This window comes from Pipistrellus kuhlii, unplaced genomic scaffold (assembly GCF_014108245.1).
Source record: "Pipistrellus kuhlii isolate mPipKuh1 unplaced genomic scaffold, mPipKuh1.p scaffold_m20_p_10, whole genome shotgun sequence".
In the NCBI taxonomy this organism is placed as follows: domain Eukaryota; kingdom Metazoa; phylum Chordata; class Mammalia; order Chiroptera; family Vespertilionidae; genus Pipistrellus; species Pipistrellus kuhlii.
Window position 1 is genome coordinate 19100847 of NW_023425405.1, and position 26372 is coordinate 19127218.

Sequence of the window (26372 nt, forward strand, 5' to 3'; positions counted from 1 at the left end):
AGAGCTGGGAGGGACCTCTGGAACCATCTATCCCATCATCATCTTCAGGGAACATAATAGGAGAGCAAAACAAACAAACAAAAAAAGTACTCAGAATTGTTCTGTGACGCCACACGACTCGACTCGGAGCTCCGTCAATGGGTAACATTGTTCTTATCCGGTTAATGGAATTAACAGGATTTCCTTCAAGGATGTGGAGGGCGAGCCCTGAAATTTACTTCCTACTTAATGGCTGAAAACGGACAGTAACCGTCATCCATTTAATATGCAATCTAATTAGTCTATCTGGGAGTGCCTGCAGGGCGTGCCCGACCCAGGTTTCTCCCCCACCCTGCAGTGGATCTCTCAGCACCTACTTTCAGAGAGTATGTCCCCTACAATACCACCAAACCCTCTTAAGCACTTTGCGATTCATATCAACACTTGAGTCTTTATGAAAGACCCCAGAGCTGTTCACTGGCGTGTTCCATTTCCCAAATGCAAAACGTTTTTGCGCATTTTCGACCTTGCCACACGCAATCCTTCTTCCTCCTCTCTCCTCCTCCTCCCCGGGCCAAGCAAGGCAACTGTGGGGCTCGGGCAGGGCGGCCTGTGGGAGTCAGTGTTGCGCTCAGCGGAGGGAAGCCGCCTGGCGAGTCCCGCTGGAGTTAGCCATTTCCTTTCTTCCCCTCAATAAGCTAGGGCTGCCGAAACCGGTTTGGCTCAGTGGATAGAGCCTCGGTCTGTGGACTGAAAGGTCCCAGGTTCGATTCTGGTCAAGGGCATGTACGTTGGTACGTTGGTTGCGGGCACATCCCCGTAAGGGGCGTGCAGGAGACAGCTGGTCGATGTTTCTCTCTCATCGACATTTCTAGTTCTCTATCCCTCTCTCTTCCTCTCTGTGGAAAAGCTTTGCAAGGTTCACTTTAAAAAAAAGTTAAAAGAAAAAATCAGCTAGGGCGGGCAGGTATATCAGCTAGTCCTCGCATCCCCCTACACTTTCCCCGAATCCGCCCGGAATAACCACCTGACAACCCAACTCTAGAGCCGAGAGCGGGTGGCACGTGCCCGACGGGACTCAGCGCCATGACCAGGTCGGTCCCAAGCACATCCAGACGCTCGCCCTCGGCTAGCTAGCGCCTCGGGTTTCCGGATGCTGATACGAAGCTTCTTGGGAACCACCTCCCTCAACCCCTCCCTTTCAGAAAGGGCGCAGACAGCGTCTCCGTTTCCAAGGAAACCGGCCTCGACGTACGTCACTTCCGCTGACCTGTCTGGACTCCCAGACTGTTGGGAGGAAAACTGAGCCGCAGCCACGGAGGTGGACGGGAGCGCCTCCCGAGTGCGCATGCGCCCGCTCGCGGCCTGCTTCTATTTATGTGGGGGATCCAACATGGCGGCCGCGGCGACCCTGGCGATGGCGGTGGAGCCCACCAGGACATAGCGGCGGGGAAGCGGGCACGGACCGCACTCACGGTGGCGTCGGCGGCAACGGCTGAGGGCGGCGGAGGGAAGAAAAGCGACGGAGAGCCAGAGGAAGGGCGGACAGGCACACAACTCGGCGCCGACCCGGGCGCCGGCGCGAGCGAGGGCAGAGGGCCAGAACAGTAGGGATGGCGGAGCCGCGCCGAGTAGCGTTTATCAGCCTGTCACCGGTGAGGCGGCGCGAGGCCGAGTACCCGGGGGCCGAGCGCGAGCCCGAGTACCCCCGCGAGCCGCCCCGGCTGGAGCCGCAGCCGCAGCCGCAGCGCGAGCCGCCGGTGCGGGCGGAGCAGCCGGTCCCGCGGGAGGCTGCCCCCCGCTCGGACGCGCCGCCGCCGCCGCGGGAGAAGCCGCCCGCCCCGCGCGAGGGCGGCCGCCCCGAGCCGCCCATGTCGCTGCAGCGCGAGCCCCCGCGGCCCGAGCCGCCGCCGCCGCCGCCGCTCCCGCAGCTTCCCCTGCAGCCGCCCCCGCCGCGGGAGTCGGCTTCCCCGCAGCGGAGGCCGCCGAGGGAGACGGTGCGCCTGGAGCTGGTGCTCAAGGATCCCACGGACGAGAGCTGCGTCGAGTTCAGTTACCCGGAGCTGCTCTCGTGCGGAGAACAACGGGTACAGAAGGTCCCCCCCTCACCCCCGACACCCCGGGAGCCTCAGGACCCGTCCGCCTTCCTCAGTGGTTTGCACTTTCTGACGCCCACCCCCTGCGCGTCTCGGGTGGGCTGGCGGAGGGGGGCAGGGGCGGAGCGGGTGGACCAATGGTTGGCGCTGCTTCCCTCCGCTTCCCGGGGTGAGCCCAGGCGGGCTCCCCGCGCGGCTCCACCGACCCCCGCCGTGAGCCGAAAGCCGCCCCGAGCCGGTTTTCCTCGGCACCTTTTCGAAACATTTTTTTTTTTCCTCCTTTCTTTTTTGCTTCCCACACAAATTCTGAGGGCCGTGCAAGTTGTGTGCGTGGGTTTTCCGTGTAACGCTTCCCGGCTGCCCTTTTCCAGTGGAAAGGAAGCGAAAACCTTGGGGGGACACGCCCCTCCTCCCCATCTAGCAGGGAAATTGTGTAAATCCCTCCGGTGTTACCTTCGTCTTCATCTCTGTTGTGCTCGGCGCTGTGGCTGCTGAGATGCGCTTGTGAGCGGGCAGGATTTTTTTCTGAATGGAAGGGGATTTAAAAAAATAATCGAAACATTTTCAGGCTAAGAATTCCGCTTTGAAAATGAACAAGTGTTAGTTATCTTGTTACTTGATTTTTCTCGTGTTAGTATTGGTGAACCTTTTAATTTTTTTCTTCGCGGTTTCGTATCGTCATTGAATGGAAAGGTGACTCTCCTGTTTTATTTGGCACCTACTACACTTGCTTATTTGAATGCATATCGTTAGCTAATAAGTTTTGAGTGGGCGGGTATTGGGCTTGGCCATTGTCATTTTTGGAGAATGATGAAAAAAAATGTTAGCTTTGAATTTTTAAAAACTTTATTGGTAATATGTAGCTATGCCTTTGATAGAACTGGTAAACAATGGAGATAGAAGAGAGGTTTGTTGGTAATTGTAATTTTTTGTCATGCGTTTGTGATTTTTCAGAAGTAAACTAAAAAGGGGAATGATAGAGTAACAGTAATAAGAGAATAGTTTCCTCTTGTTTAGAAATTGTGTTTTTATTAGGTTTTGCTTTAGCACAGGTCTAGTGGACTCCAGAAGTCACTTGTTTTGTTTTTATCCTCAACTGTCTTTTTTTAAAATACGTATTTTTATTGATTTCAGAGAAGAAGTGAGAGGGAGAGATAGAAACATCAATGATGAGAGGGAATCATTGATTGGCTGCCTCGTGCACACTGGGGATCAGCCAGCAACCTGGGCATGTGACTGGGAATCAGAAGGTTCACAGGTCGATTCTCACCCACTGAGCCATGAGGGCTGGGCAGTCCTGAACTATCTTCATAGTTGAAATGAATGGCTTCTTAGTTTAAAAAAAAAAAATGTTATAAGTCTTTTTTTTTAAATATATTTTTATTGATTTTTATACAGAGAGGAAGAGAGAGAGATAGAGAGTTAGAAACATCGATGAGAGAGTCATCGATCAGCTGCCTCTTGCACACCCCTTACTGGGGATATGCCCACAATCAAGGTATTATACATGCCCTTGACCGGAATCGAACCCGGGACCCTTCAGTCCCCAAGCGGACGCTCTATCCATTGAGCCAAACCGATACCGGCTAAAAATAAAATTTTAAATAATGCCACTAGGTTTTCTTTGTTTTATGGCCAACTAATCTTTTGATGTTTTCAAATAAAATGAATTAAGGGTAGAGATCATTTTGGTCACTTCCTCATAATATTTTACCCTTTGAGCTCATTTTAATGTCCCTGTTAATTATAAATGATGTCATTTTTCCCAAAAAACATTTTTTAAAATATTGGATTGCTGCATTTTTCAAATAAATTCTATTTCATCTTGTAATCTAAGTAGGTTGCAGTTTTTCTTCTTAATCTGTTATAAATTGCAGATGAAAAGCATCCTTTTTGAGTGAAAACACATAAGAATACCTAACATTTACTTAGTTCTTACAGTTTACTAGGCCCAGTTCTAAGTATGGTGCATGGTTTATCTAGTTTCGTGCAGCAGAACTTCATGAGGTAGGATCCAGTACCTCCATTTTACAAAGGAGGACGCTAATGCGTCTTTGCAACAAAGATGTGTCATATTTTCCTATGATTGCTTCCAAAGAACATATTCATTACATAATTATAGAAAATACTTTTCTAAACTAAAGTTGTCCTAGACCCATGAAAGGAAATCCTAGGAAGAGAGACCATTAAAAAGCAAAGTGTGGACATTATAATTGGTCAGGAAAGTGACAATTCCCAATTTTGGTTTTTTTTCTCTTTAGGGGAAATGCAATTATTTTTAGGGATGTTGTAATATTTTCTAAATAGCTTTAATTTTAAGTTATTGTAATTGAACAACTATCAATTAATATCAGAGTAAGAGTGGAAAGGGGAGGAAGAGAGATCTTATAAAAATTAAGAGAAAAAGATTCTAAAATTTTGAAATAGCCATCTATCGTTGAATAAGAAAACTTTAGCTTCAGATCCTTAAGTTGATAGGTATAGGTATAAAAAATGTGTTACCTGTGAACACCATCTATATTGAGGTGCATTTAAAACAAAATAATAAAGCCCTAATTACCTGAATGCAGTATAGAATTTTTTTATCCTCTATATTTTTTATTAATGAGGAATAGCGAAAATAAATGAGCATATGTTGGCAAAATATGAAAATCAAAATATCCTTCCAGGTCGTCAGGACACAGATTAGCTAAACCCTTAACCTTTGTTACTTCTGTAGAGTATTGAGTCCTCATTAAGTGGTTCAGTATGATGACTGAAGCATTGCAATCATCTCTATCCTGAAAGATTAATGTGTTCACCATTTCTGGCTAAAGGGAAATAGTACAATTTAGGAATACTTTTTGGTAGTAATTGCTACAAAAGAAAAACATTTTTTGCTCTTGCCCTAACCAGTTTGGCTCAGTGGATAAAATGGCAGCCTGCGGACTGAAAGGTCCCGGGTTCGATTCTGGTCAAGGGTAGTATGTACCTTGGTTGCAGGCACATCCCCAGTGGGAGGTGTGCAGGAGGCAGCTGATTGATGTTTCTCTCTCATCGATATTTCTAGCTCTCTATCCCTTTCCCATCCTCTCTATAAAAAAACAATAAAATATATTTAAAAAAAATTTTTTTTGACTCTTAGTAAACCAGAAAAACACTTAACCAGAACATGAATTTGTTTTGGCTCTTTTTTAAAAATTTTTTTTTTATTGTTTCTAGAGAGGAAGGAAGAGGGAGAGAGGATAGAAACACCAATGATAAGAGAGAATAGTGGAGTGGCTATTCCACTCCCACCACTAGGGATTAAACTTGCAATCAAGCCTGCAACCCTGGTATGTGCCCTGACTGGGAAAGGATTCTAGGCATTGACCTCCTGGTTCATAGGTCTGTGCTCAGCCATTGAGCCACACTGGCTGGGCTTCTTTTAGCTTATTTGTGTATTCAGAATGATTAATTGAAGATTTACTATAAAAGGAAAAATAAAGATAATCATGTTACCATGATTATATGGTTATAGAATTCTATAGTATTCAATTGCCTTTTGAAAAAAAATGTGTTTTTTTTAATTTAGAATTTTTTAGAATTGATTTTAGAGATAGAGGAAGGGAGAGAGAGAGAGAGACATTAATGATAGAAACATCCATTGGCTGCTTTCTGCATTCTGGGGATCAAACCTGAAACTTGGCATGTGTCCTGACCAGAAGTTGTCAGTGACCTCTCTGTCAACCTAGCCAGGGCCCACTGTTTTTTATAGTGCTTATTTTGGATAACATATATTAAAGATCTCCTGAAAATGGTTTTGAGTTAAGGTCAAAGAACAAAATTATTGTCTCAATTTTGCCTGGTGGCAGTTGGTAATTTTGATATTTACTAATTTTCAGATCTTTTTCACCTGAAAAATCATACAACTTACTTAGAGCCTTGATTATAGGTAGGGAGTTATTTTTTAACTATGAAAGAACAGTGAGTCAGTTTTTGTAAAGTTATATTTGTAGATTGTCGTGTAAATACGAGATTTACTATTGATGCCTATATAAAGTCTACATAAAACATTTTAGAATGTCATATAAAGTGTTCTTCTTTAAAAAACAAAACAAAACCATGTGTTTGTTTGCACATGTAAAACGAGTCAGACCAGTAGTAAGATCTAATATTTGAACTTCACAGTGACATGAAGGAACAGTTTATAATGGCAAGGCATGGTGATTGCTCACTGTCCTTAAAGTCCTTAACTTTAGTCTCAACATAAGGTCGTACTCTGAACATGCCTAGTATTTCTTATTGTATTATCTATCAGTTCCGGTTCGGTTATTTCCTTTCAGATCATGTTTATATTTTCCAGTGGTAACTCTTATTGGGGTAAAGGATTCTGTAATTTATTAGTTATTATAAAAATTGATTCTAAAATTATTTCCTTTAAACTTTAAGGGTTATTCCTTTATTCTAAATGCCCTAATTGTATTCATCCTGTCCATTTTTTCTGTCGTATTTTTTAGACTGATTATATCTCAGCTTTTGTATCCAGAATGAAGTGTCTCAATTTCACAGTGTGCAAATATTGTCCTTTGTGCATTTTCCCCCTTGCTCTTCAGGGTTAACTAAATCTGTATCCAGTATTTCAAATTTTCACATACTTTCTTTTTTTCTTTTTCTTTTTAAAAAAAAATATATTTTATTTATTTTTTTTACAGAGAGGAAGAGAGAGAGATAGAGAGCTAGAAACGTCGATGAGAGAGAAACATCGACCAGCTGCCTCTTGCACACCCCCTACCGGGGATGTGCCCGCAACCAAGGTACATGCCCCTGACCAGAATCAAACCTGGGACCTTTCAGTCCGCAGACCGACGCTCTACCGGTGAGCCAAACCGGTTTTGGCAAATTTTCACATACTTTCAATATTAATTACTTGAAGATGCTACTTCAGTAAAAACTTGTAGTCTAACCTTCCTCTTTTTTTAATTAACTTTCTAGTCAGTTGTCTTGTAGCTCTTTGTTTTGGCTTTTTTTGTATATTGAAAAGCCATATGTATGAAATGTTTTTGTTAAAATAGTAAACTTGAGTAAAATATGTGATTTATTTTCTTGTTTGTTTATACTTTGTTTTGGTAAAAATGGAAAATGTGGGATCCTATCTGTGTGTGATTAACACATATTATAATAAAATTTTACTCTCCCCTGCTAGAAGTAAACTATGTAATGTTTTCTGTTTGCAGTTATTTCACTTTCTAGCTTTGTTTAAATGGATAGCCATTGACAGGATGTAGGTGTTATAGAGGTTGATTCTGGGCCTCAGCACAAAGCCAAAGCAGCTATAGATTACCTAGTGATAACACAGCGCAGATGATTAAATGCTGACTCTAAATTAATAACCTAGAGATTCCCTTAGAAGCATTTCCTGACCAAAGCAGTTAATCTTTGTTGGGAAGATCTCAAACTACAGTTATAAGTGGGGTTTTTATTTTTACCTAATTTTCTTAGAGTTCTTTTGCCTTCTTTTTAAAAATTTTTTTCTTCATTGATTAAGGTATTACATATGTGTTCTTTTTTAAAAAAAATATATTTTATTGATTTTTTTACAGAGAGGAAGGGAGAGGGATAGAGAGTTCGAAACATCGATGAGAGTCATCGATCAGCTGCCTCTTGCATGCCCCCCACTGGGGATGTGCCTGCAACCAAGGTACATGCCCTTGACCGGAATCGAACCCGGACCCTTCAGTCCGCAGGCCGACGCTCTATCCACTGAGCCAAACCGGTTTCGGCACATATGTGTTCTTATTGCTTCCCTAATCCTCCCCCCTCCCCTCATGCCCTCAACCTCCCTAGTGTCTGTCCATTGTTTAGGCTTATATGCATGCATACAAGTCCTTTGGTTGAGTTCTCCCCCTTACCCCCGCCCTTTCCTACCTTCCCTCTGATGTTTGATGGTCTGATCTATACTTCTCTGTCTCTGGATCTGTTTTTGTTCATCAGTTTATCTTGTTCATTATATTCGACAAATGAGTGAGATCATTATGATATTTATCTTTCTCTGATTGGCTTATTTCGCTTAATATAATGCTTTTCAGTTCCATCCATGCTTTAGCCTTCTTTTGTATGAGGTGACCATAAAATCATTTTACAGTAGAGGCAGTTTGCATTGTTAAGTTCTTATCCACCAAAAAAAAAAAAAAAAAGACTGTATAAAAATCAGTTAAGAGGGAGGGAGGGGGGAAAAATCAATAAAATATGTAAAAATAAATTAATTAATTAAAAAAATAAATAAAATAAAATATACCAGGAAAAAAAAATCAGTTAAAACTGTAAATATTTTTATTACAAACCAACATTTCTTTCCAGTTATTTTTAATGCTTCTAACTTAATATTTGTTAATATTTGGAAAAAATGATTCTCATTGTCAAATTTAAGGATATATTCAACTCTGATTGAATTAATACTAATACTTTTATTTCTTTTCCCACTCACGTTGAATCAGAAGAAGCCCATTCACTCAGAAGACCCATTTAATGATGAGCATAAAGAGAGGCAAGAAGTGGAAATGTTGGCCAAGAAGTTTGAAATGAAATATGTGAGTATAAAAAAGTGTTTCACCTAGGTAATTATATCCTATTGGCTGGTTTTCTTTCTGTGATAGATTGGGAGAGCATATAATATTCATTGCATACCTTATTCTCAAAAAATTGAATCCAAATAAATGGTTATAGTCCAATAGACATTCTAATAGGCTTTTGATGGCTATAACACTACCTATCATTATTTTATTCTTTCTAGAGTTAGGCAGTTTGCTTAACATATATTAACTCCAAAAAACAAAACAAAAACAAAACAAAAAAAACCCCACATATATTAACTCCAATCCTTATAACAAAACTACAAGATAAGTGGATTGGCCATATTTTATAGATGAAGAAACTGAGGCTCTGAGCTCAAGGTTAAGGAACTGATCTCAGTTCCCCCACTGGCAAGAACTAGGCTGCATATCAAGGTTTGTCTAACTCGAATCCTTTGCCCTTTCTGCTACCATTGAGAATGATACTTTAATGTCCTTAGTATAGTAATTCTCAACCCTTCCTGCCTCTTTAGGGGTTAAGAGAATAAATGTGTGTACTTTTAGGCCCTTGAGATCAGAATTATTATAGAAGCAGCATGACATTTTTTAAAAATATATATTTTATTGATTTTTTTACAGAGAGGAAGAGAAAGGGATAGAGAGTTAGATATATCAGTGAGAGAGAATCATCGATCAGCTGCCTCTTGCACACCCCCTACTGGGGATGTGCCCACAACCAAGGTATATGCCCTTGACCGGAATCAAACCTGGGACCTTTCAATCCGCAGGCTGACGCTCCATCCACTGAGCCAAACCGGTTTTGGCAGCATGACATTTTTTTGAAAGTGTTTTGTTTACCTGAAAAGTTCATGTATTTTTAATATTCTATGCCACAATAGATTGTTTCTTTTTCATAGCAAAGCTTTTTATTGCAGTTATTAGTGAAAGTTGCACTTCAAACTGAAGCTAAGCAACATTAAAACCATTAGTCTTTTTTTAATTTTTTTATTAAATATATTTTATTGATTCTTTACAGAGAGGAAGGGAGAGAGATAGAGAGCCAGAAATGTCAATGAGAAACATCGACCAGCTGCCTCCTGCAAACCCCTCACGGGGGATGTGCCCGTAACCCAGGTACATGCCCTTGACCGGAATCGAACCTGGGACCTTTCAGTCCTCAGACCGACGCTCTACCGCTGAGCCATACTGGTTTCGGCAAAACCGTTAGTCTTTTTTAAAATCAAGGATTAAAAACAAATATAACAGTCTGGCCAGTATGGCTTATTGGTCAGCCCATGTAACAGGAGGTCCTGGTTTGATTCCCTGTCAGAGCACATGCCTAGGTTGGGACCCGATCCCCCAGTAGGGAATATGTAGGAGGCAGCCATTTGATGATGTTGCTCTCTCATCGAAGTTTCCTCTCTCTCTCTCCCTTTCCCTTCCTCTCTCTCAAAAACTCAATAAAAACATATTTAATCAAACAAAAAACCAAATATAACATACAAAGAGAGCCTTTTCTCTTTTTTTAAAGGTTGCATGGTATTCCATCATGTGGACATACCACAATTTATTTAACCAATCCTCAAATGATATAGTTTTCCAAAAATCTGCTCTTGTAAATGGTGCTATAGTAAATTATTAGTAGCATGGCATTAAGCCTTGCTGGGGAGTCCTTGAATAGTACTTGACAGGAAAATAAGTGTTCTGAAATTAGTTGGTGTGTAAAATTAATTTCCACTGACTGGTGTATATCCAATCATTGTCATTGTGCAGGGATAAAATGTTGCTCTTATTCTAATCCAAATTAAGAGACTGTATTTCTTTCCTAGATTTTTTTAAAATCCTTTTTAAAAAAATATTTTATTGGCCGAAACAAACCGGTTTTGCTCAGTGGTAGAGCATCGGTCTGCGGACTGAAAGGCCCAGGTTCGATTCCGGTCAGGGGCATGTACATTGGTTGTGGGCACACCCCCGGTAGGGGATGTGCAAAAGGCAGCTGGTCAATGTTTCTCTCTCATTGACGTTTCTGTATCTCTCCCTTCCTCTCTGTAAAATATCAATAAAATATGTTTTTAAAAAATATTTTATTGATTTTTTACAGAGAGGAAGGGAGAGAGAGAGAGAGTTAGAAACATTGATGAGAGAAAAACATCAGTCACCTGCCTCTAGCACACCTCCCACTGGGAGTGTGCCCACAACCAAGTACATGCCCTTGACCAGAATCGAACCTGGGACCTTTCATTCCGCAGGCCAACACACTATCCACTGAGCCAAACCAACTAGGGCTCTTTCCTAGATTTTTATTTTACCTACTTACTCTCTGATTTTCATTCTTTTTATTTTTATCGATTTCAGGAAGAGGGAGAGAGAGAGAAACACATCAATAATTAGAGAGAATCATTGATTGGCTGTCTCTTGCAGGCTGCCAACGGGATCAAGCCCACAACCTGGGCATGTGCCCTTGACCAGAATCAAACCTGTGACTCTTTAGTCCACAGGCTGACACTCTAGCTACTGAACCAAACCAGCTAGAGCTGATTTCCATTCTAAGTAAAGTTTTAAAATACCTTGACTCACAGCCGATCAATGATTCTCTCATCATTGATGTTTCTCTATCTCTCCCTGTCCCTTCTTCTCTGAAAGCAATAAAAAGTTTTTTAATAGTGAGGATTAACAAAATAAATAAATAAATGCACTGTCTTATGAAGACTTTATGTTCATAAGCCTAAAAGGACATGTAGAGGAGGTACAATTGATGTTTCTCTCCCTTCCTCCTTTTTTTTTTTTTTATATATATATTTTATTGATTTTGTACAGAGAGGAAGGGAGAGAGATAGAGAGTTAGAAACATCGATGAGAGAGAGTCATCGATCAGCTGCCTCTTGCACACCCCCTACTGGGGATATGCCCGCAACCAAGGTACATGCCCTTGACCGGAATCGAACCCGGGCCCTTCAGTCCCCAAGCCGACGCTCTATCCATTGAGCCAAACCGGTCTCGGCACCCTTCCTCCTTTCTAAAATCACTAAATATATCCTTGGGTGAGGATTAAAAAAAATAAAAAAATCATTAAGCTAAAACAAAGATTTTTATTGGTGCTTAGTGGTAGCAAATTCAGACATCTATAGATATATTTTTAAGTTAAAAAATCTTTTATATGTTATATGTAAAATCATGTCAACCCTCTAAAGTTAGATTTTATTTTTTAAATTATTTTTTCACCTGATGAGAAAAAAGAGGGCTTAATTATTTAAGGTTTATATACACAAAACTTGTAATCCCTAGTACCTTTTCTTATTTTTGTTTCCTTCATATTACAATTTAGATGTCTGTCTTTAATTCTGAAAATTAATGAAGGCTGTTTCTAGCCTTTGTTTCCTGGAATGAAAGATGAGTTATTTGTTAAATTTTGTGTAGAAATAATGAAGCATTGAGCATTTACAATGGATGCAAAATGCAGCATAACAGTTGCCCTCGCCTGGAAAAATCTTTCAAAATAATTGGTAAGATGAGATATGTATGGCATACAAGTGCAGTGCCAAGCAGTTCCATAGAAATGAATGACTCTCCTTTGGGAATCTGAAAGTGAGTGAAGGGCCAGTTCTGTTCTTGAAATCAGAATGAATTTTGTAGACTTTGTTGCAGAGTCATTGAATAGATACTTCCAGTCTCCTATTGAACTACATTTCTCTGTAATCCCTGAATAGCTTTTCTACCATTTTTAGGATAGTAGTGGATGAGAGGCAGTAGAGGCAGTGTATTGTAATGGAAGGAGCCACAGGACTTACAAATTAACACAACTGGATTCTGAGCCTATCTTTGCCATATTAAGTAGGGTGACCTTAGTGAAGGCTCTTGTCTCTTTTATGTTTTGATATCTGTGAGGGACAATAAGATCTGCCTAGCCCCATGGTCGGCAAACTGCGGCTTGCGAGCCACAGGCAGCTCTTTGGTCCCTTGAGTGTGGCTCTTCCACAAAATAACGTGGCCTGGGTGAGTCTGTTTTGAAGAAGTGGTATTAGAAGAAGTTTATGTTTAAAAAAATTTGGCTCTCAAAAGAAATTTCAATCGTTGTACTGTTGATGTTTGGCTCTGTTGACTAATGAGTTTGCCAACCACTGGCCTAGCCAATCTTATAACACAAAGGTTTTATCAACATCAAATTAAAAATTAGAATATTGGTCTTAGCCAGTTTGGATCCATGGATAGAGCATTGGTCTATGGACTGCAGGGTCCTGGGTTTGATTCTGGTCAAGGACAGGTACCTTGGTTGCAGGCTCAATCCCCAACCCTGGTCAGAGCATGTGCGGGAAGCAACCAGTTGATGTGTTTCTCTCACATCAGTGTTTCTCTCTCTGTCTCTACCTCTCCCTTACACTCTCTAAAAATCAATGGGAAAATATCCTTGGGTGAGGATTAACAAAACAAAAAAAATATTAGTATGTGAAATATTGGAAGAGCTTTCTAACTGTGAAATTACTTTTTAGTCATATAAACATATCACTCTTTTGAAGAACTACTCTATTATTCTGTACATAAATGCTTTTTAACATAAATATCTATGGGATTTTAACCTTTGTTAATTGAATGCTCCACTGATGTTGATTTTTCTTAAGGACCACAACAAATTATTTTGAACCTATTAAGAAAATCTTCACAATAAAAGTGACTTGAGAGAAGATAACTTGTCAGTGTAGGTGGTCACAAAAGATCACTCTTAAACAGCCAACAAAGACTTGGTTTACTGTCCTATAATTTAGGAATAGCAAATTTCACATGTCCTCCTGGTTTTTGCTGTTTAATCAGTGAAATAAGCCAGATGGACAATAAATGTGGACAATTGTCCGAAATAGTAAATAGCACATGCCCTATCTAAAGGACCAGCTGTTACTCGGCTCCATCCCTTTGTTTATTCTGCACGAATTTGGGCTTAGGTTCCTCTAATATCTCATTCATTCATTTATTTTTTTGTTTACTTATTTTATTTTTACTGAATTTGTTGGGGTGACATTTGTTAGTAAAAGATATATGTCCCAGGTGTAATTCTATAATATATCTGTATGTTATATCGTGTATTCGCCACCCCAAGATAATCTCTTTAACATTTATTTGTTTATTTATTTATTTAATTTTTAAATTGATTTTAGAGAGGAAGGGGGAGGAAGGGAGAGATAGAAACATCAATTGGGATCTAGCCTGCAATCCAGTCATATACCCTGACTGGGAATGAAACCATGAACTCTTGGTTCAAACATATATATGTGTGTGTTTGTGTATATATATATTTTTTAACTTTAATGTTGAAAGAACATCTCTTTCTTTTAAATGTTGGTTTGTAATTAGAATACCTACTGGGCCAAACAAAATACAACTGTGGGTCAGTTCTCAAAGCCTGGTTTCAGATGTTGATGAACTTGTTTTACTGTTTTTTCCCTAATATATTGAACTCACCAGTCTATCTACTTTTACATTTTGCCTTTTCTCCTCTGTGAGTAGAGTAGTTGGTGGTATAGTAGGTTTAACAGTTAATAATGTGGATTTTTTTCAATAGATGGAGATACACACATGTTTATATATATGCAATTTGATATGTATGCTGTCTTGTATTGACAGCAAGCTTCAAAACTTCATATATCAAATTTACTAAAGATGTTAACATCATAGATATTTTTACACTTAAAAATGTCAAATTTTGTGCCAAAGAAAGAGCATTTGCAGGAAGTTTTAATTTGTTATTTTGAAGGAAACGTTATCATATACTTCGGGGAGGCTTATGGTGAATATGCTCCATCACAAGATACTATGAACGCTGATTTAAACACTTTAAAAGTGATGATTTCAATGTGAAAGATAAAGGATGTCCAGGTCAACCAAAAAAAATTTGAAGACCAACAATTATAAGCATTATTAGATGAAGATGTATGTCAAATTCAAAAACAACTTGCACAGAGAGATTAAATGTTGCTCAGCAAACAATTTCTGATTATTTGTAAGCAATGGGAAAGATTTTAAATGGATGCCACATCAACTGAAGGAAAGAAAAATGGAAAACTGAAAAGTCATCAGTAAAATGTTCCTTCAACAGCATGAAAGTCTTTTTTTTTTCATCTAATTGTGACTGGCAATGAAAAGTGGATTTATTTTGAGAATCCCAAACATACAAAATCATGGGTTGATCCAGTTCAACCATCAATATTGACTATGAGGTCAAATTGCTTTGGAAAGAAGACAATGCTCTGCGTTTGGTGGGATCAGGAAGATGTGGTGTATGATGAACTTCTAAAACCAGGTGATTAATACGGATTGCTACTGACAAAGACTCACTTTGAACCACGCTTTGATCATGAAACGAACAGAATGTTCCAGAAGACACGGCAAAGTAATTTTGCTTCATGATAACGCACCATCACACACTTCAAAACCAGTTAAAGACACATTAAAAGATCTTGCCTGAGAAGTATTTTTTTTTAATATATATTTTATTGATTTTTTACAGAGAGGAAGGAAGAGGGATAGAGAGCTAGAAACGTCGACGAGAGAGAAACATCGATCAGCTGCCTCTTGCACACCCCCTACTGGGGATGTGCCCGCAACCAAGGTACATGCCCTTGACCGGAATCGAACCTGGGTCCCTTCAGTCCCCAAGCCGACGCTCCATCCACTGAGCCAAACTGGTCTCGGCTTGCCTGAGAAGTATTTACCAGACCTTGCTCCTTCAGATTACCACTTGTTTCGATCAATGGCACATGCACTTTCTGAGCAGCATTTCAAAACGTATGAAGAAAATTGGGTTTGCCAGAGAACAAGAAAAGTTCTATTGGGACAGTATCCTCAAATTACCTGCAAGGAAGGGGAGATGTGTAGCTAGTGATAGACATTACTTTGACTAAAGCACTTTTGATCTTTCTCCTGAAATTATTGTGTTTTCTTTGATTACAAAATCCGCCATTATTAACTGGTACACCTAGTATGTGGGAGGATATGCCATTTCCATTGTGGGGGAGAATGTGTTTGTAAGAAGTTTCAGAGAACTGAGCAAGTTAAATTCAATAGAGAGTTTCCAGATGTGAGCAAAGATAATTGATGATGTGGTTGGAGAAAGACCCGAGTGGCAACTTTATGGGCTTTTTGTGGTATTTCCCACATGTAGCTGTTGCTTGGCTGGAGAGGAATTGCATGAAGTGGAGTAGGCTACCACTTAAGGGAGAAGGGAAGATAACCTAGATAGGATGTGTCCTTTCTCTTGTAGCAGTTGCTTGGGGTAGAAGGATTGAGTAAGTAGTTGAAAAGATTCAGTTCCAGTGAAGGGCTCATGCCCAGGTTGTGGGTTCAATCCCCATTAGGGTGTGTGCAGGAGGCAGCCAATCCATGGTTCTCTCTCATCATTGATGTTTCTCTCACTTTCCCCTCCTCTCTAAAATCAATAAAAAATTTCTACATCTTAATAGGCTCCAAATTTGTATTGGTTATTGTAGAAGAGAAGCAAGATACCGTTTAAATAGGCCCCCTGCCTTTCCTTGTTGACAATTTTTTGTTTTATTTGTTTGTTGTTGTTTTTTTATATATAGTTATATATATATATATATATATATATATATATATATATATATATATATATATATATATATATTGATTTCAGAGAGAAGAAGGAAGAGGGAAAGAGATAGAAACATCAATAATGAAAGAGAACCATTGACCTCCTGATTCATGAGTCAGTGTTTAACCACTGAGCCACACTGGCCAGGCCTTATTCTCAGTTTTAAGGCTCCAAGTATTTAGGCTAAATATTCTAGTTTCCAATTCAGTTTTAGATAGTTTCTAGAATGAGTTCGCTTTTTCTGAGGCTGTGTATATTCTTGACGGAATGAGGTTGAGTTTGATGGGTGTAGATTTGTTTCTCAGCCTTCTGAGGCAGATGTTTGGAAGATTTCTTCTTGTGTTTTTTTTTCCTCTTTTATCCAGCCATCTTGAAAGGTCATGCTGTCCTAGAATTGGATATAAATTCAGCAATCTTAATGAAAGTATGTAGCACAATACTTGGTGCCTAGCAGGGGTTGAGTTAAGACTATTTGAATCTGAATGACTCTGAATAGGAAGATTTGTGTTCTGCCAGGCATTTATTAGTATTTATGAAATTACATTATGACTTTAAATCTACTTACTCTACTACATAGACTTTGAATACCACTTTGAAGCTTAATTCTATGTGATTTTTGGACTCTCAGAGTTTTGTAGCTTTATATTTATTTTAAAGAAAAGATAAAAATATATTTGATGGTATGAAAGTAGTTTCTGAATAGTCTTTTAAATAAAAGTTGATCAAATTGAAGTAACAGTAAGATATTACAAATTGAAGTAACAAAATATATACTACATCCCCCACCCCCTCCACTGGGGATGTGCCCACAACCAAGGTACATGCCCTTGACCTGAATCGAACCTGGGACTCTTCAGTCCGCAGGCCGCCATTCTATCCACTGAGCCAAACCGGTCAGGGCACGGGGTTACAACTTTTTTGGGAACTTCCTTGACTGGTTTTCCTGTTTGTTTTGTCCTTATGTTGTGTCTGCTCACTAAGGATCAACTTGGAAGAGCTTCAGGTAAAGCAGTTTGGGCAAACTTCTTACCACCACCAGCAAAATAAATTCTAATAACAGTGTTAGTTTCTAAAGACCAACAACAGTATGATATTACATATACAATAAAAATATTATAACATTTAAAAACAAACTGAAGGGGGGTGTTAAAAAGGACAAGAAAGAATTCTCAACGCAAATAGTAGTTTCTTTATTTCAGTTATTGATTGTAACCACTTGTCATGACTTGCCTTTTAATTCCTTGGCCTCTTTGAGCTGAATAACTCTCTTCAACTTCCTTAAATCCCTTAAGAACAATTGAGAAACAGCAGTTTTAGGGTGTCTGGGGGGAAGGCTCTGTATCCATAAGTGGTGATTATAGAAATCTGGGTGTATTATTTCTATGCTGTGAAATCAGCTCTTGGCTCTCTTCCCAGTGATTTAAATCTACAATTTCTTGCTGATAGATTAAGAAAATTAGCAGAGGTGGAGAAAGATTAGGTTGTGACAGGACTGGGACAAATAGGGAAGCTTTGTGACCAGGGGATATTTTCTTCTAAATTGTAAGACTGAAATCTTAGCAATAAGTGTCATGCTTGATCTGTCTTCCATAGGTGATAAATGGATGTTGGTTATTAATTAGATTTCTTATTTTTTGGAAGCAATAAGGGGTCCTGTACCAAGAATATCATGTTTGTTTATATGTTTTCCAGCTTAGTGTTACAGTGTAATCAGACTGCATTGGCTTGAAATACTGAATATCAAGTTAAGCAGGTATTAATGACTCAGTAAGTAATTTTCTTCTGAGTCATAGTGAACTAATACCCTAGGGGAATAATCTTAAAAGGGTTCCTTCATTTTAGATGTAGCAAAAATTCAAAGGTTGTGTGTGTGTTTTTTAATTTGGAAAATCTGTATATATAAAAGGCTAATAGTGTCCCATTTGATCACTCACTATGACATGCACTGACCACTAGGGGGCGGCATGGAACATGGTGGCAACCAGCAGCAGTGGTGGGGTGCTGAGGGAGTGAGGGAAGGAGGAGACAGGGAGGCCGGGAACCTGAATAATACATGAATATATTCCTGTTATTAAAAACAAATTTTAGTAATACAAATTAAGCCAAAGTTTTACTTTACCACTGTCTCCAATTATATCCTTTTTCATTGCTAATAATCAGTTATCTGCTTGTTATGATTCTTTGAGCATTTTGTATATATACTAGAGGCCCAGTGCACAGATTTGTGCACCAGTGGTCCCTCAGCCTGACCTACAGGGATCGGGCTGAAACTAGCTCTCCAACATACCCCAAAGGGTCCTGGATTGGGAGAGGACACAGGCCAAGCCAAGGGACCCTACTGTTGCACAATCAGGGCCGGGGAGGGACCGCAGCAGGGCTCCAGGGCATGTCCAGCCCATCTTGCCCAGTCCCAATTAGCCAGATCCCAGCAGCAAGCTAACCTGCCAGTCAAAGTGTCTGCCCCCTGGTGGTCATTGTGCATCATAGTGACCGGTCAAATGGTCGGACACTTAGCATATTAAGCTTTTATTATATAGGATTATTTTAGACCTTTATTGTTGAAAGTATTACATATGTTCCTTTTTTCCCCTTTGCCCCCCTCTAGCTGGTCCCCAACCGTCACCCTAGGCCTTCACCACCCTGTTGTCTGTGTTCATGACTTATGCATATATGCATACAAGGTCTTTGATTACCTCCCACCCACCCACCCTCTCCTGCCTTCCCTCTGAGATTCCACACTCTGTTCCATACTTCCATGTCTCTGGATCCCCCTGTATAGCAAATGTCTGTGAGAAAGATGACCTCCTCACAGGAAACTGGGGTGTCTGCCTTGTGAGTTCTTATCCCAGAGTCCCGATCCTGGATTCTGCTCACACAACTCCAGTCCACTCTGCCTTCCCTCTGTTGGAGCACAAGGTGAGTGGCTGCACACGGAATTTTGTGCATTGGCCCTTTAAGAGGATGCCTGCATTTCCTGCCGTCTCTCTGCAGTCAGCCACCCCATTGCTTTTCACAGCCAGATGTTATGAGGGAGCCCTTCTCGGTTCTGTTGTTCTCTGCTGGGGGACCCAGCTTGGGGGATTAGACCCCAGAGCTCTCAGTGGCAACCCCCCCTGAGCTGAGATATCTCTCCGGAAACTTGGTTGCTGTATGTGGAAGCCTGGCCAGCCCTTTCACACCTCTGCTCCTCCTACCATTCTCTGTTGTGGTCTCCACTTTGTCCTCGGTTGTTAGGGTTCTCTCAAATGAGTCTTCATTTGATTATTCAGCAAGTCTTTATTTGAGTTGTAATTGCAGTTTGCTCCTGGGAGCGTGTCTGTATAGCATCCATTTACTCCCCCGCCATTTTTAATCTTCCATTGATTTTTAGAGAGTGAAAAGGAAGAGGGGAGGGGAAGGAGAAAGAAATGTTGATGTGAGAGAAACACATCAATTTGTTGCCTCTGCAACCCAGGTAAGCGCCCTTGACAAGGAATCCTACAAGCCTTCTGTGTGGGCTGATGCTCTAACCATGTACCAGCACTGGCCAGGGCAACCATGTTTTTTGTTTGTTTGTTTTTAAGTATATTTTTATTGATTTCAGATAGGAAGGGACAGGAGGAGAGAGGTAGAAGCATCAATGATGAGAAAGAATCATTGGCTACCTCCTGCACATCCCCTACTGGGGGTTGAGCCCGCAACCAGGTCCGGGACCCTTCAGTCCGCAGGCCGACACACTGTCCACTGAGCCAAACCAGCTATATATTTTTTCTCAGGGCAACTATGTTTTAAAATGATTATTAACATTGAATGGATGTGTCATAGTATGTACAGTTTATATCGATACCTCTATCATTATTACGGTACTATAATTGATATACTACTAATACTTAGTAAAGATCTTAAGTTTGTGTGATCCTTTTTGAGATTAATACAATTATAATTAAGTAAAGCTTTAGATATTTTGTTTATCCTCATTGATTAGACTCATCTATTTTAACCATTTTCTGCATATATTAGATTATTATGGTCTCAGAACTATTAAAAACAACTAATGTTTCCTGTGGTAACTGCTGGTTTCCTTGACTAGTCTTAAATGTTCCTAAATTTCCAACTATCCAGAAGATGTTTATACTTATGCATATGGCTGATTCTGCCTATTACAACAGAAGCTATTTGGTTTTTATTGTTGTTATTTTTTTAGTTTTCCCTAGGTCAGTCTCATAGGCAGCTAGTGCCTAAACAAAAGAAAAAAAAATATGTTAAGACAGCAAAAAAAGATCGTTGTGATTTTTTAAGTTGAAAGCACCAAGGAGAAGATTTAAAACTTGGGTTGAGCAGTAAAGGTGGGAGAATTTAAAGAGGATTAAGAGATTATTGCAAATAACGGGAAAGAATGAGGAAAGAAAAGCATTGTGTTTGAGGTGAGTGGATAGATTGAATGGATATGTTTAAGATGGAAAAAATTTTTTAAAAAGTTGGAAAGTTTTGATTCAACACGTAGAAAACATTTTATTAATGCCATAGTAAAGATTTTAGATTTATCTTAAAATAGGTAGATTGCCTCTAAAGCATTTTGAGCAGGGGAATGATAAGAAATGCTATTTTAGAAATATTAATTGAATGATGTTATATAGGATAAATTGAGGATAAGAGATGATATTCTCATTAAGGCATTCATTAAATTTAAGTGAAAAATAATAGCCAGCATTATAGCTATGGCAGAATGGAAAGAAAGCTATAGGTGTGAATAGTCATATGAATAAAGCTTGGTAGAGGGAGAGAGTTTAAGTAGAAATAATCACAAGGGGTTTTAAAAATAAACATTATTGAAATAAAATTAAAATAAATACAAATGATCAATTTTAAATGTGCAATTTGAGTTTTGGGAAATGCAGACATACTCTACCTACTGCCACAATCATGATATTGAAAAATTTCTTCACCCCAGAAAGTTCCCTTTTATTCCTCTACAGATAATCCTCTCCCTCCAATTCTGACCTCTGGCAACTTCTGATCTACCTCCTGTCACTAGGTTTTTGGATTTTATTTTATTTTATTTTTTTGCCTTTTCTAGAGTTTCTTGTAAATGGAATCTTAGGTTTTTATGCTTCTTTCACTTAGCATCATGCTTCTGAAATTCATCCGTGTGTTGCATGTATTAGTTCCTTTCTCTTTGGTTGCATAGTAATCCAGATTCATTCACTGGATGGTGGGCATTGGGTTGTCTTCAGCTTTTGAATGCTATGATTAGGGCTGCTCTGGGTACATATATATAATTGAATACGTATTACTTGACTATAAAAAAAGATTGGAATCTTATTATGGATGGACCTAGAGGGTATTATGCTAAGTGAAATAAGTCAGACAAAAGAAGACAAATGCCATATGATTTCACTTATATGTGGAGTCTAAAGGACAGAATAAAGGAACTAACAAAACTGAAACAGACTCAAAGTGGCTGTATCATTTTGCATCAGCTGTGTAGGAGTGTTTTAATTTTTACTCTTGTTAACACTTGGTATTACCAACCGTTTTAATTTTAGTGAGTAATAAAGTTTTAAGGCAGGGAAATAGAATGATAGTTGTAGGTTCATGGGTTGATGCTCAACCACCGAGCAACACCAGCTGGGCTGTTTTTAAAAAAATTTTTAAATTTTTTATTTGGAAAGGATTATAATAGACTCACAAGAAGCTGCAGATAATAGTGCAGAGAGGTACTTATACCCATTACCCAGTTTCTCCCAGTAGTAATATCTTTTATGTAAGTAGAGTTATCAAAACTAGGAAATTGACACTAGCACAATACAATTAACTGTAATACAAACCTTATTCAAATTTCACCAGTTTTTGCATGCACTCGTTTTTTATTTTCTTGTATGTCTATGTAATTCTATGGCAGTTTTAAAAATAAGAATAGTTTGGTTTATTGGAAAGTTTCAAAGCTAATGCAAAGGATTCCTATATAGTCCTCACCCACTCTTCCCTAGAACATCTTACAGCTATATAACACATTTGTTACCTTAAGAAACCAACATTGGTACACTGCTACTAATTAAATTGCACACTTTTTCAGATTTTACTAGTTCTCCACTAATGTTCTTTTTAGTTTTTTCAGATACCATTCCAGAGTACAGCAGTACACTTAATCATTATGTCTCTTGAGGCTCAGCTAGACTGTGACAGTTTTTCATATTTTCCTTGTGGGTTTTTTTTTTTTATTATTGATTTCAGAGAGGAAAGGAGAGGGAGAGAGAGAGAGAAACATCAATGATGAGAGAGAATCATTGATCGGCTGCCTCCTGCATGCCCCATTCTGGGAATCACCCGCAACCCGGGTATGTGCCCTGACTGGGAATTGAACCTGGGACTCTTCAGGCCAATGCTCTATCCATTGAGCCAAACCAGATAGGGCTTTCCTTGTTTTTTATAATCTTGACATCTTTGAGGAATACTAGTCAGTTGCTTATAGAATATTTCTCAAATTAGTTTATTTGATGTTTTTCTCATGGTTTAGTTATCATGATGCTTTTCTCATTGTTAATCTATAACTGGGATTATAGGCTTTGAGAGAAAGAGCACAAAGTTAAAGTGCCATTTTTATCACATGATGTCAAAGGTATATACTATCAACATGACTTATCATTGTTGATGTTGACCTTGATCACCTGGCTGAGGTAATGGTGGCCGGGTTATTTACTGTAAGGTTACTTTGGCTGCTCTTTTTCATACTCTGCTCTTTGGGATCAAGTCCCTAAGCACAACTTACATTCAAAACATCAGAGGACTTAAATTCAACCTCCTGGAGGGGAGATTGCCTACAGAAGTTATTTGGGATTCTTCCAACATGTATTTTTCAACTTTATGGAAATAGCATGAGTACTGAATCATTCTGACATATTTTTTCTTTGCAGGGTGGGAAACCCCGTAAACACCGGAAGGATCGGCTACAAGATTTAATTGATATAGGCTTTGGCTATGATGAGACAGATCCATTTATTGATAACTCAGAGGCTGTGAGTAATGCATCTTTAATATAACAGTAATTATTTGTTGGGAATAGTAGAAGTCAAGGGTAAGGTAAAGTAAGTAAAATAGTTCAATGAATGTTTTTACAAACATCCCTTTTGATATACATTTAAGTTGTTTCTAGTATTATGTACCTACAAATAATTGAGCGTCTATGTACACTTTGTGTACTTGAGTAAATATGTGTGTAAGATAATTATAGAGTGCAAATACATGTGTAGGATAAATTTCTAGCAGTGGAATTTATTGATCAAAGGGTATTTACATCTTGAATTTTTATTGGTAGTCCCAAACTTGGGCCAGGTGTGTTTTCAAATGACTTCCATATGAGAATCGTGTGATCTTGAGAATTGGAGCTACTGGGTTAAAGTTAACCTGGAGACATCTTTAAAATTTACTTAATTTTGATTTTTTCATTGCTGCCAAGACTTACTACAATGGCGGTAATTTAATGCCAGCCTTTTATCAAGCCCTATGCCTTTTCCCCTGGAATCCTCTTTCTCTTATAAAAGGAAGGGGATTTAAGAGAGCATTTAAAGCCTGTGACTGTCCATTGATTCCATAGCAAATGAAGGAGGGTATGTCATTTTTTGGTAGGTAAGTCTAAATATTGTTGTTATAGTCTTTTCAGTGCGCAGTGACTATGTAGGATATATAGAAAGTGACACTGAAGTGATTATTATACCACCCACAATTAATATGTATTTTTCCTGTTATGACAGTGCTTGGTTGCATAAATGATGACAAGGCATATGATGTGGTAGGAGAGTGATAGGATGGACTTCCAGCATGAGACATTCTGGAGGCCCTGTCATACTTCTAAGTTACTTCGGTGTTCTGACATAAACTGGTTAACCCTGCCAGGCATCCTGGCTTGTAGAAGAAAAATACTGACTGTGCCCTTTAGAATAGAGATTGTCAATGAGCAGGTTAGGCCATGGCATATTGTCAAAAGTCTTGATCTTGATTTGGAACTCAAGTCAAAAGTCCTAGATTCTAGACCTGACTCAGTTTTTAATTTGCCATAGACCCAGAGCAGGTCTTTCAGCATCATCCACTTTGCTATGATTGGCTTGTCAAGCAGAATTACTCTGAGACTCCAATAAGATAATAACATGCCGAAAAGCGTAAAGCATGTAAAAAGCATTAAAGCCAATATTATATGTAAAATAGACTTTGAATTTAAAATAACCCAAAAAGGATCTTAGTCATAAGTAAATGAACATTTCATGTACTGCAGCTTATATAAAAAGAAATTTTTTTAATTAATAAATTTAAGAGAAATTTTAGGTTCACAGTAAAATTGAGCAGAAGGTACAGAGATTTCCATGTATTCCCTGTCCATACACATATACAGCCTCCCCCATTATCAGCACTCCCCACCAGAGTGGTACATTAGTTACAAGGAACCTACATGGACACATCATCACCCATAGTCCATCGTTTATTTTAGGGTTCACTCTTGGTGGTGTACATTCTGTGGGTTTTGACAAGTGTATATAATATAATGACCACTATAGTACCATTCAGAATAGTTTCACTGCCCTAAGAAATCTCTGCCCTGTCTATTTGTGCCTCCCTATGCCCCGGCAGCCACAAATCTTTTTACTGTATCCATAGTTTTTGCCTTTCATAAATAGCATTTTCAATATTTCTATAGTATTCAGAATTTTCAAATAAAGTCTTTTTGCAAACTGACTTTTGCAGTCCATAATTGGATTATGTATCCATTTAGAGTGACCAGTGTTTTTAAAGAAAGTGAGATAGAAAATAATAGATGCTGTCATAGTAAACCACTGATAGGCTCTGTGATTTTGTTTATGTGCATGTATATGTTCATATGCACTGAATTTTGATGTTAATGTGTAATATATTTTTCACCTGGTTGTGGTAAAGAAAATTTGAAAGCTACAGATTTAATAAAAAAGGATAAATTTTGTAGGTATAAATTGTATAAAAGTTATATAATTACTTACATTATATGATAAGGTACGTCACTGTTTTATAACAGGGAATCAAACTCAAGTTCAGGTTGGTTAATGACAAACAAATAATTATGTATTGTCTTTAACAGATTATTTGGTTCTTTATATAAGATAGTTCAAACATAAAGCAGTGTGATCCAATTAAATGATTCTCTATTCTTATCATTGATTATGTTGGCAGTAAGCTTTTATTGTTCCTGTATTATTTGATAGAGAGTGAAAATAATCTGTTGTAATTAATTTTCAGCATCGTGTGCTTATTGCTATAAATACATGAAAATAAATTACATTGCCTTAACCAGTTTAGCTCAGTGGATAGAGCATCGGCTTGCGGACTGAAAGGTCCCAGGTTCGATTCTGATCAAGGGCCTGTATCTTGGTTGCGGGCATATTCCCAGTAGGGGGTGTGTGCAGGAGGCAGCTGGTCGATGTTCCTCTCTCATCGATGTGTCTAGCTCTCTAACCCTCTCCCTTCCTTTCTGTAAAAAATCAATAAAAAATATATTTTTAAAAATAAATGACATTGAAGATATTTTTAATCTCACACTTAAATGCTTCCAAATTTTTAAAAGACGGAAAGAAAATAATTTTTCATTATTAATAAATAATAATACCAGACACGAGTAACACTTTTATTGAGGTTGTCTTTTTAATTTCACTAGAAGTTTCCTCTTGTATTACAATTTCAAAATATTGATGTTAAGTGATTTGCTGTGCGTCACAGTAACTAATCTAGATTTTAAAGCTTATCATATCTCACTTGATGATGGACAAAGTGCAACCATTAAATGGTCAATCTTAACCAAATGATTGACCATTGGCAGAGGATTTGAATCCAGGCCTTCTGATTCTCAAATGCAGTGCTCCATTGGATCGTAACACATTCTACCTGAAAGAATAAATGACATTTGCATAGAGAATTTGCTCTCCTGAAGAGGGCTCTAGTAGGGAAAGCTCAGCAGAATACTACAGAAGAGATGTTAAGCACACCCACCTAATCGAACACCTAGTGATGAAGGTGTTTCCCAGGTGAGAAGATGCTTGGGGTCAGCCAGTAACTGCCAATAAAGCTAATAAAATTACTCTGGCAAGGTTCTTGACTGCTCTGAATCTGGTTTTCAAATGGAGAGATATTTGCCCTCCTTACCTCACAAGGGTGTCAGAAAGACCAAATGAA

General features: G+C 39.0%; 1 protein-coding gene across 9 annotated transcripts in view; it reads left to right on the plus strand.

Annotated features, from left to right (window-relative positions):
- The first annotated feature begins 1255 nt into the window (after positions 1 to 1255).
- UBN2 (ubinuclein 2) overlaps positions 1256 to 26372 on the plus strand; it is a 100279-nt gene continuing 75162 nt past the window's right edge. For 4 of the 9 annotated variants that reach the window (XR_006740783.1, XR_006740782.1, XM_045577261.1 and 1 more), the window contains exons 1-3: positions 1257 to 2066; positions 8531 to 8623; positions 23096 to 23197. Coding sequence is in view for 7 of the 9 variants with exons in the window: in XM_045577261.1 (XP_045433217.1) it covers positions 1593 to 2066; positions 8531 to 8623; positions 23096 to 23197 (669 nt within the window). In the remaining 2 variants the exon portion in view is untranslated. Of the gene's footprint in view, positions 2067 to 8530; positions 8624 to 23095; positions 23198 to 26372 lie in introns of all 9 variants that reach the window. The other 5 variants (XM_045577287.1, XM_036428274.2, XM_036428312.2 and 2 more) reach the window with 3 other exon arrangements.